The 11,349-nt window shown below is 46.7% G+C and overlaps 1 protein-coding gene across 1 annotated transcript in view; it reads left to right on the top strand.

Moving 5' to 3' along the window:
- Positions 1-11,349, top strand: part of RELB (RELB proto-oncogene, NF-kB subunit) — a 21,720-nt gene that overhangs the window by 7,729 nt on the left and 2,642 nt on the right. Inside the window, exons 9-11 of the mRNA XM_027860725.1 lie at positions 548-763; positions 1,956-2,024; positions 2,935-3,012. Coding sequence (XP_027716526.1) covers positions 548-763; positions 1,956-2,024; positions 2,935-3,012 — 363 coding nt within the window. The remainder of the gene's footprint in view (positions 1-547; positions 764-1,955; positions 2,025-2,934; positions 3,013-11,349) is intronic.

Below are 11,349 nucleotides of genomic sequence, written 5' to 3' on the forward strand. Positions count from 1 at the left end.
GAGCTTAGACTCACAGAATTCTAGAATTGGAAGGGTCTTTAGACTCATAGAATTCTAGAGTGGGAAGGGAGCTTGGGCTCATAGAATTCTAGAGTTGACAAAGACCTTAGAATCACTGAATTCTAGAGTTGGAAGGATCTTTAGACTCACAGAATGCTAGAGCGGAAAGGAACGTTTGAATCAAAGAATTCTAGAGTTGACGGAGAACTTAGAATCACTGAATTCTAGAGTTGGAAGGGTCTTTAGACTCACAGAACTCTAGCGTGGGAAGAACATTGCAGGGCATCTAGTCCAAATCCTTCCTTTTATGAGTCGAGGAAACTGAGGCTGAGCAAGGACAAAGGGTTCAAAGCCACGTCGCTGAGTCAGTGGCAAAGCCATAGCAAAGAGCAGAAAAACACGGTTGTGAGTTTGATGAGTGTGTGCAGGGGGTTGGGGTGGGGGGCTGGGGCGGAGGGGTGGCCCACCTAGCTAAAGGCCCTGGGAAGGGGGAGGGCTGCTCCTGGTCCACCCTTCCTCTCCGTCACTTTCCCTCCCTCCCCACCAGAGGACATCTCTGTGGTGTTCAGCACGTCCTCCTGGGAAGGCCGGGCCGACTTCTCCCAGGCTGATGTACACAGGCAGATCGCCATAGTGTTCAAGACTCCGCCCTACGAGGACTTGTCCATCCCTGAGCCAGTCACCGTCAATGTGTACTTACAGCGCCTCACGGACGGCGTGTGCAGTGAGCCCCTACCCTTCACGTATCTGCCCCTTGACCACGGTAACGCCATCCCATCCTCAACCTGGCTTTGTCCCCTCTAGCCTTCAGCTCCTTCCTAGCCTCTCCATCTGCCTCCCACCTCCTCCCTTGGCCCCTGTTCTGGAGGCCAGCTGAGGCCTCTGGAATCTCAGAGGTTGTCACCAACACCCCCCCACCCCCAGTAAAAATCCCATTATTGAATCCTCAACAAGTACTCCTCAATCCCCTCTTTGGAACCTTTCAGTGATGAGGAGTTCACTCCTTCCTAAGGCAAGCCATCTTGGGAGGCTCATTTCCTCTCAGTAGACACTTACTAAGGACCAGCTCGTGCCCAGGGCACAGTGCTTGGCACTGGGTCTCTGTAAGGTCTGGTCTTAGGGTGCTGCCCAGAATGTGGGAATGATGGGTAATGTTAAGGTCATACAACCAGGACTCGTTGAAAGGTCAGCTCTGACTATCTTCCTGGCCCCAAGGCCGGCTCACCATCTGCCTTTCTATAACTTCCCTCCCTCTGGCTCCTAGGTTCTCCCTTCTGGGGCCAAGGAGAACAAAACTAATTCCCCTTCTGCATGCCAGAGGAGGACGCAGGCTGTATCTGCCCCTCCTCCCCTCCTCTTCTCCCGGCTGATCACCCCCAGTTCCTCATCACCTCCTCATGTCCCATGATCTGCGGTCCTCTCCCCATTCCGGTCACCGTCAGCCTGGATGACAAGCTTCAGCCGGTGGCAGAACCACGGAACATGAAAGTGGACAGCAGCCCAGCCCATACCCCCACCAGCCTCCCTGTCTGAACTTCCTCTGGCCATTCCTAGAAGACTTTTCCCCTCATCTACCTGAAGGGAGCTGTTATGGCCCGGTTCCCCAGTCTCCTCCAGGCTAAGCAGCCCTACTTTCTTCCACTGATTCTCAGAGAGATTTCTTTCTTTGAGAGGTCCCTTCCAATTATCAGATTCTATGATTTTGTGATTCATATGGCAGGAGCCATCCTGGCATTGTTCTTAGCCTTCACAACTCTCAGGCTTCCAGGTGAGACCTAATCAGAAGAGATGACCCTAGTACCATCCCTTCCCTGTTTCTGAATATCATTCTTTGTTTCATTCAGCTTCCCCTCACATTCTTTTTTGGGGGCTGCCAGGTTGGAACCCCGCCCCCCCCAAGCCCAGCATCCTGCCCGTACCCCTCCAGTTCCTAACTTTGTCTCTTCCTCCTGCAGACAGCTATGGTGTGGACAAGAAGAGAAAGCGAGGGATGCCGGATGTCCTGGGAGAGCTGAGCAGTTCAGGTGGGGAGCCCACCTCTTCTCTACCACCCCTGCCTTCCCTCCCCCCATTTTTCTACCAAAAATAAGCCATCCCTGGCCCCCCTGGGCCCCTTGCCCAGACAGACAGACACATTCTGGGCTGGGCCTTCCAAGCCTTATTTGGGACTCCCATGTCAGGGCTGGGACCCTAGAGAAAGGAGTAAGGGTGGTAGTGTCATGGAGTAGAAAACCCTCTGGACTTCGAGTCAGGAAACCTCGTTCTAATCCCAACGCTGCCTCTTAGATTGATGGCTGACCTTGGGCAACCTTCAGCTTGGAACCTTCCAGTGATGGGGAGCTCACTCCCTCCTAAGTCAGCCCACTCCACCTGGAGGCAGTTCTGATTGCTGGGTAGTTCATTTCCCCTCAACAGGCACTGAAAACCAACTTGTGTGCTTAGTGCCTCTCTGAGCCTCAGTTTCCACATTTGTAACGTAGAGCGGGAGGATGAGAAAATAAAGAACAGAAGCGCTCTTAGACAAGATCTGATCCAACTGCTTCATTTTCCACACAAGGGATGTTGGAGCCCACAGAGGGAAAGCTTGCAGTAGAGCGCGTTTTGAACCTGGGTCTCCTGGGGCTGGTCGTACTTTCGCTGCCTACCTCCTGGGACGGTTGGGAGAATTGCCTTCTCAGCCTTAAAGGGCCAGAGAACTGGAAAGCTGGGTGTTTAGTAAAACTGTTGGCAGGGGACTTCAGGATTCTGAGCCTCAGTTTCTTCCTCTGTTAGATGGGATTAATTAAGAGTGGTTTCATGGCCTTATTTTTGGGGTTCCGGGAGGAAAGAGCTTTCCAAATGGAAAAGCACCCAGGAAATGGGAGCTGCTGCTGCTGCTGCTGCTGTTGTTATTATTATCATGATTGGTGACGGTGGTACTGATTCCTCCTGCAGACCCCCATGGCATCGAGAGCAAACGTCGGAAAAAGAAGCTGGGCTATTTGGACCATTTCAGCCCCACGTCTAGTGCCCGTGAGTCTGAGGGATGGAAGGGGAGGGGAATACTGGACAGCTAGAGCCCTTGGCCCCTCCAGGGTGAGGCTAGGGCCCGAGGGACACCCTTCCCTGCCCCTGCCTCTCAGGACAACCTCCCTTGGGTTTTGCAAAACTCTTTCTACACCTCATCTCTCGCAGGCTTATAGGTTCCATTTGACAGAGGAGGAAACTGAGGCACAGAGAGGGAGACGAGACTAGCTTCCTGTTCCAGCTGGTACTTATTTACAGCCCAGCAATGCTAATCCCAGGCTAATTGGGACAATGACTAGCTTCAGGACAGTAGCAGAGAACAAAATAAAACCACTGACTTTGACAGTGTTTCCAGGTAACGGTGATAAAGCCCAGGAGGCAAGCATTTATTAAGTGCTTACTATGTACAGCTCACCATGCTAATAGCTGAGGAGACAAGGAAAAAGCAAAGACATGATCCCTGCCCTTCAAGAAGCTCACATTCACATGAGAGGAGTACAAAACTGGATACATACAAGATCTATGAAGTAGATGGAAGGTTATCTCAGAGGAGAAGGCGCTCTAGCAAAGGAAAAGCCATTCAAAATAACCACAAAATGCAACATATGTATCTAGGAGTTAGTCTACCAAAGGACATTCAATCCCTGTAGAGGTATATTTGCAAAGAGCTATTTAAAGAAATGGAGAACAACTTAAGTAACTGGAAGGGTGTTCAGTACGCATGGTTGGGACATGTCAATATGATAAAAATGTTGATACTACAGAAATTAATTTACAGGTTTAGTGCTCTACTAATCAGATCAGCAAGGGGTTACCTAATAGAGCTAGACAAAATCATAACAAGATTCATTTGGAAGAACAAAAGGACCAGAATCACTTGATAGGCAATCATTTATCAAGGGTCTATTATGTACCAGGTGTTGGGGATACATGTATGATGAATGACAATCCCTAATCAAAAGGAGCTTACATTCTACTGGGGGAGACAAATGGACCTGTATTTGCATATGCAGAAATTGTAAGGAAAATAAATACAACCTATACAGATTATACAAGGTAGCTTGGTGGGGAGGACACTAACAGGTGGGGGCATCAGGAAAGGCTTCATATTAAGAATATCAAAGACCTGGGGCAGCTGGGTGGCACAGTAGATAGAGCACCAGCCCTGGAGTCAGGAGGACCTGAGTTCAAATCTGGCTTCAAACATACAACACCCACTAGCTGTGTGACCCTGGGCAAGTCACTTAATCCCAATTGCCTCGCCAAAAAGAAAAAAAAGAATATCAAAGACCTCCCAATTCCTTATTCTCCCTCTCAGTAATTATGAAGGATGAGTGTGTATGTATATTTATATGTACGGATACTTCCTTTGGTCCAGACCTGTGACTTCATGGAGATTGGGAACTCCTAGTATGGAAGAACCCTCCACCCCATTGGGGAGTAATCAGTTATGAAATTTAGAGTTTTTGAAGACTGTCTGGGAGCCCCTGAGAAGTTAAGGGACCCACTCAGGGTCAGACAGCTAAGATGTGTCAGAGTCCGAACCCGAACCCAGGTCTTCCTGACTCCGAGGCCATCAATCTCAAATAGCAATGGGGGCCGCTGAACTGCAGGCAGTGGGCTTTGTGTCTGACCCGTCTGGTTCCTGAGTCAGTTGGTCATGGTTTCAGGTCCCGCCTGTGATCCTTAAAGGTTGTGTGACTCCAGGCAAGTCACCGATCCCCTTAGTGCCCCAGAGAACCCTCTGAGACTCAAGGTTGCAGAGAGACAGGAGGTGGAAGCAAGGGCAGATAACTGTGGATGAAAACAGAAGTGTGCCGTGGTCCCCTAAGCAGCGTCAGGGATTCTAAAGCTCAGAAGGGACTGGAGCTCGCCAGCCAGGAAAGCTAAGGGCGGGGGAAGGGAATAAGCTTTTAGATAGCACCTACTATGTGCCAGGCGCCATGCTAAGTGTTTTACAAATATTATCTCATTTGATCCTCAAGACAGCCCTGTGAGGTTGGTGCTGTTATTATCTCCATTTTACAGTTGAGAAAACTGAGGCAGACAGCGGTTAAGTGACTGGCCTAGGTCACACAGCCAGTAAGTGTCTGAGACTGGATTCAAACTCAGGTCTTTCTGACCCCTGGCTTTATCCATTGGGCCACCTAGCTGCTCTTAGTGTTCTTTCCATTTACATTGTTATAGTCATTGTGTTTATTATCCTCCTAGTTCTGTCATCTTTACCTTGTGTCAGTTTATGCAATGGTATGACCTGTCCTTGATGAAGACATGCTTGTTCTTGCAATCACTGCTTTCTTTTCTAAATGTTTATATACCATCCCTTTAATAATAATGACAGCATTTAATAATATTAATAATAATAATTAATATTAATAAGGCTCACTGGCCTTTAATTTGCTGGCTCTGTTCTCTTTTTATTTTTACTTTTTGCAGATCTGGGCAACATTTTGTTGTTTAGTTGTTTTTCAGCTATGGTCTGACTCCTCATGACACCATTTGGGGTTTTCTTGGCAAAGAAAATGGTTTGCCATTTCCTTCTCCAGCTCATTTTACAGATAAGAAAACTGAGGCAAACAGGGGGAAGTGACTTGCCCAGGGTCACACAGCTAGTAAGCATTTGAGGTCAGATTTGAACTCAGGAAGATGAGTCATCCTGAATCCAGGCCCCCAGCTCTATGCACTATGGCGCCCCCAGCTGCACTCTGGGCAATATTTCTCCTCCAGTTCTATGGTACCTCTCCCATGCTCTGTGATCTTTCAATGACAGTGACTTGGTAGCCGTGTGTGCGCTGCTTGTCTTATTACCCAAGGGTGTAGTATCAAGGGTGGCTAGGTGCTTGTTTTACCACTTCCCTCCTTGTCTTGGGCATCAGCCCCCATTGTCAATCCAAAGATCATTCTCCTTGGTAGAGAAAATAGAAGTCACCACAGAGTTGACAGACTCAGCTTGACAGCCCTGCCTACTATCTTGTTTTTTTCTTCATCAACCCACACACCCTGATCCACCTCCTTTCTTCAATGTAGTTTAAAAAGAAAAACAACCAAGCCTCTTTGTCATCCTTTCCTTGCTAGCTTGCCCCAGCCCCTTCAGAGCTGTAGAATTCCAGACACTGAGCTTAAAGGACCATGGCACTCCTTTGTTTTCACTCTGTTCTCTGCCTTTGCTTCCATCCTCTGCATGGGTCTTTTTAAAATCGAAGCTGAGCCCTGAGCTCACTATGCAGCCACATCAGTCCTATTGGACATCTCCCTCTTTTCCCCCTCTGTTTTGTTTTTGTGTCTTCAGAATTTCATTCTTGAGGGTCTCCCATCTCTCCTAGGTTTAATTCTGCCGTGGAGTTCTAAGGCAGGGAACCCTACCTCTCCATTTTCCGAACCCTTTGAAATCTTTTCTGCAAAACCCTGAGGTGTATATTACATAATGCTTCAATCTCTCAGCTCTTCTGTCACTAATTCTTAAATGGAATGATCCCTTCTTATCATGTTAGAATGCTAACTACAGTGGGGGAGGCTGGTACTTTGCCACAAAGGCTGTGAAGCTTAGGGGGCCCTGACAATCCCTGAAGCGAATGAAATTAACACCTGGTTAGCACTTTAATTCAAATTGGAAACTTGAGGGTGGACAGCTCCCTTCGCCTTCTGGAGTCCCTACTACCCTACATGAGTTGATCCTTCCTAACTAATCTCAATCTGTTTCCCTCCCTTCCCCAGCCACCCCATTGGGCTCCCTGAATCCAGAGGGCCTTGAGGTCACATTTGTTGTGCTGGCCATGGATGTATTTGGGGTTACTTGCCCTGATCCAGGTGCAGAAATTGCTAGTTAGGTCTCTACACCACGGAGTGTGCAACCAGTGATATCCCAGCCCAAGAAAAGTCCCTCTCCTCTGCTCTAAGATTCCTTGTTAATGAATGCCAGTCAGATCGAGAACTGAAATTCTCCTCTCCATTCTTATGGTTAAGACAAGTCAAGAAATCATTTAAATGTCTTGTACATGGACCTGGGAAAGAAGTATGAGATTTGTTTGCTCCTGAGAGCAGGACTGGGGCCAATGTGTGTGTGGCTGGGGTGGATTCTGGGAAAGTGGTGCTGATTTCAGCTCAGTAGAGTGGAAGACAATCAGAGATGCCCAGCTAGGAACAGGCTGTTTAAAAAGGATTAAATAGGGGCAGCTAGGTGGCGCAGTAGATAGAGCTCTAGCCTTGGAGTCAGGAGGACCTGGGTTCAAATCCAGCCTCAGACTCTTGACACATACTAGCTGTATGACCTTGGGCACTTAACCCCAATTGCCTCACCAAAAAAAAAGATTAACTAGACTATCCTAGTATTATTTGATATCTCATAGTAACACCCTAGTGTGCTACCTCATCCTAGGGTGGAGGTGAGGTAGAGGTAAGCCTTGATTCCCCCAGGATAGGGTAGGCTCTCTAGAATGTCCTACAGAGCTGGCAAGGCTTTGAGTGCAGCCCTGGTGATGGACCACGTGGCTGTCGTCTCAGTACTAGTCTTAACTCCTTTTGGACAGGCCTTGCCCTAGGCAGGCTACAGGAAGATGAGTCTTTTTTCTTTTCTTTATTTCTAGCTTACCAGCTCTCTTACTAGCCATATAAGTTTGTTATTGTTGCTGTTCAGGCATTTTTCAGTCATGTCCAACTCTCTGTGACCCCATTTGGGCTTTTCTTGGCAGAGAGACTGGAGTGCTTTACCATTTCCTTCTCCAGTCCATTTTACGATGAGGAAATTGAGGCAAACAGGGTTGCTCAGGGTCACACAGCTGGTAAGTGTCTGAGGCCAGATTTGAACTCAGGAAGATGAGTTTTCCTAATTCCGGGCCTGGCACTCTATCCACTGTACTGTCCAGCTGCCACCTAGCTTGCCTTGGATGACCTTGGCTAAGCCTTTCCCTGGACCTCAGTTTCCTCAGCTGTAAAATGAGGAGATTAGACTAAATGATTTCTAAGGTCCCTTCCAGCTTTATTCATCAGTGTAAGCAACTTCCTTCCCCAACATGAATGGGCATCTGTTCTGCCCCTGCTTGTCTTGGAAAGTAGCTGGGGTCTCATTCAAGACTCAGGCAACTGGCCCAGGGTCACACAGCCAGAAGGTGTTGGAGCTGGGGACTCTTGACTTGGAGACAAGCTCTCTTCTTTTCTTTTCTTTTTTTTTTTTTTGGTGGGGCAAGTGGGGTTAAGTGACTTGCCCAGGGTCACACAGCTAGGGAGTGTTATGTGTCTGAGGCCACATTTGAACTCAGGTCCTCCTGACTCAAGGGCCCATGCTCTATCCACTGCGCCACCTAGCTGCCCCCGAGGGATGAGTTTTTCAACCAGAGTTTTCTTTCAGGCTGCCAGTACATGTAGAAAGGCAGTGATCTGGGTTCATGGAAGGAATAGCAATCATTTGATAGGCCAATCAACACCTGTTTGTTTAGCACCTACTAGGATAACCAGCAGACACTTAGTAACTATTTATTTCTTTCATTCACATATTTATACTATGTGTCAGACACTATAGATACAAAGACATCAGTGAATCAGCTACCTTCAAGGATCTTCCCTTCTAAGGGGAAACAGTAAGTCCTCAGCTACAAAAGTGATATAGATGAAGTAAAGGGAATGTGGAGGGAGGGGCTCAGGAAAGCCCTCATACCAAAGGTGGCCCTTGGGTAGGAAAGTTGGGCTTCTAGGAGGTAGAGAGAACATTGCAGGTGTGGGGAAACGCACAGAGATGGAGGAGGAATGTCTGGTGGCAGGTCAGCAAATTTTTCCACTAGCCGTCCCCATGTCTGGAATGCTTCCTTCTGGTCAGCTAAAATCTCACCTTCTGCAAGAAGCTTCTTCTGGTCCCCCTCAATGCTCGTACCTTCCCTCTGCTGCTGGCCTCCATCTTCTTCGGTCTGCATCTGGTTTGTCGCTCACCTTGGGCCCTCCCTACAGATCAGGAAGGGGACTCTCCACCTTCAGCTTTCCAATATTAATGCTAATTAAATTAAATTATAAATACATATACTTACAATTATATATTATATATACAAATATATTTATATATTTATTATTAGAAATACATATTTATATATAATATATATTATGTATACATATATATAAATAATATGTATTATATAAAAACATAATATGAGAAATATAAAACATAATATATAGAAATTAATTAATTTGATTTAATGCTAATTTGACTTGTCATTGCCCTCTTCATTTCAAGCCTTTGTGGCAAAGCACCAGCCACCCCACCCTAGTTACCAGGCTAAGCTGGTAAGAAGGGATCGCTCCATTTAAGAATTTGTGATAGAAGAGCAGAGAGGTTTTTGGAGAGCAGTTCTTTGTATGCTGTCTTCCTCCTTCAGAGAATAAGCTATCTGAGAGGGGACCATGTACTGCCTTTTTTATATCCACAATGCTTAGTACAGTTCTAGGCACACCGTAAGTGCTTAATAAATACTGGTTTGACTTGATTTAGTGTAAGGGATGGCAAGTAAGCCAGTCTGATTGGAACATCTAGTGTGTGAAGTGTCTGAATGTGAAAGGTTGAAGAGAGAGGAGGGGAGCCATATTGGGAAAGGCCTTGAATGCCAAACAAAAGGAATTTGTAGTTGACCTTGAATTCCTTTCAGTTTTCCAGTGGGGCCTGGAATCCCGTGGCTGTCTGACCAACAGTGCTGAGCTCAGACCACTCTTGTCCCCCATGAGAGTCTGTCCACCACAGGATGGGGGCTTCCTCTCATTCTGTTGACTTTGTGTAGACCCCAATGGAGCCCATGGACCATCATCCCTTTCTTTTCCTTGGTACATGACTCACTATTTTTTCTTGTCACGTCTTTCCATCAGCTTCCTTTATAATGGTTCCCCATCCCTGGGCCCCTTGTTTGTAAAGCGTTGCCCCCCACTCCTCAGGCGTGTCCATGAGCCCCTCTGTGGCCCCTCAGCACCATGAGTTTCTGGCCTCACAGCCGTGTGCCCTCCCTAGAAGAATCTCAGTGTTATAAAAGATGGGGATTTATTTCAGGGGAAAGCTGGGAGCCATCCCACAAACTCTGCGGTTTCCTCAGAGGAATCTAATGCTAATGCTAATAACGATGTCCAGTGTTTCCATAGCACTTTAATGTTTGTTTCAATTTTGCAAATATTCTCTCATTTAACCCTCACAACAGCCTTGTAGGTGCTTTTATTATCCCCATTTTATAGATGAGGACACTGATCCAGACAGAGATTCAATGACTTGTCCAGGGTCACTAGCAACACATTTCCCAGGCTGCATTTGAACTCGAATCTTCCTGACTCTAGGCCCAAAGTGCTCTCCACTTCGCCATCTAGCTGCTAATTTTGGTATAGTGATATCGCCCTACTTAGCAGTTTGGGTCAGAGACTAATACTGTCTTCTAAGCCTCAGCAAAGGGCCTTTGAGGTCATCCAGCTCCCTCATTTTACAGATGAGGAAACTGAGGCCAAGAGAAGGGAAGGGACTTCTCCAAGGTCACAGAGGTAATAAGTAGCAAAGGCGGGATTTGAACTCAGACCCTGGACTCATGCCACTACCTCATGCTCCCCCTTCTATCCTCTTCTCATAGATATAATATATGTCAAATATCAAATCCATAATATTGAAACATATCATAAATCAATGTAGCATGTATGATATATCTCAATATTAGAAGTTTGGGGCACAGATCTGTAATCATTCTGATGAGGAACTTCTGGTGTGGAAACTCTCCTCCAATGCAGATGGCAGCTCATCTGTAGATCTGTAACACTGTGGGGTGGGGGGGGGGTGAGGGACAAGCGGCTCCCCTGGGGCAGACCGTAGGGCAGGGCTTGAACCCAGGCGCCAGCTCCCTATCTAGCTGAGTCTGTAATAACGTGAATAGTGGCAGCACGCATGTAGAGGGCACTTTTTACACGTTTTCTCATTTGCTCTTCACAACAATCCTATGAGGGGGGTGCTGTTCTTACTCTCGTTTTCCAAATGAAGAAACCGAGAGGTCAGTGGACTCTCCTAAAGTCACTTCAGTCCTATCTGGGGCAGGGTTCAAATTCATGTGTCTCTGATGCTAGCCCAGCCCTCTGCTTTGCTTAGCTGCCCTATAGGTAATATGAGGTAGAGCAATATTATTTCTATTTCCAGCCAATGTCATGATATAATCAGTAATTTTCATCTATAATATATGATATGATCAACGTGATTGATATAATAATGATATATTATGATGCAGTCTATAATATGTTATAGTCAGTATGATTATGATCTGATATAGTGACATGTATTATAAGCATAATTAGTCAATCCTCATCTATAATAGGATATAATCAACATGATTGATATCATTATGACAT

This window comes from Vombatus ursinus, unplaced genomic scaffold (assembly GCF_900497805.2).
Source record: "Vombatus ursinus unplaced genomic scaffold, bare-nosed wombat genome assembly UNPS02014239.1, whole genome shotgun sequence".
In the NCBI taxonomy this organism is placed as follows: domain Eukaryota; kingdom Metazoa; phylum Chordata; class Mammalia; order Diprotodontia; family Vombatidae; genus Vombatus; species Vombatus ursinus.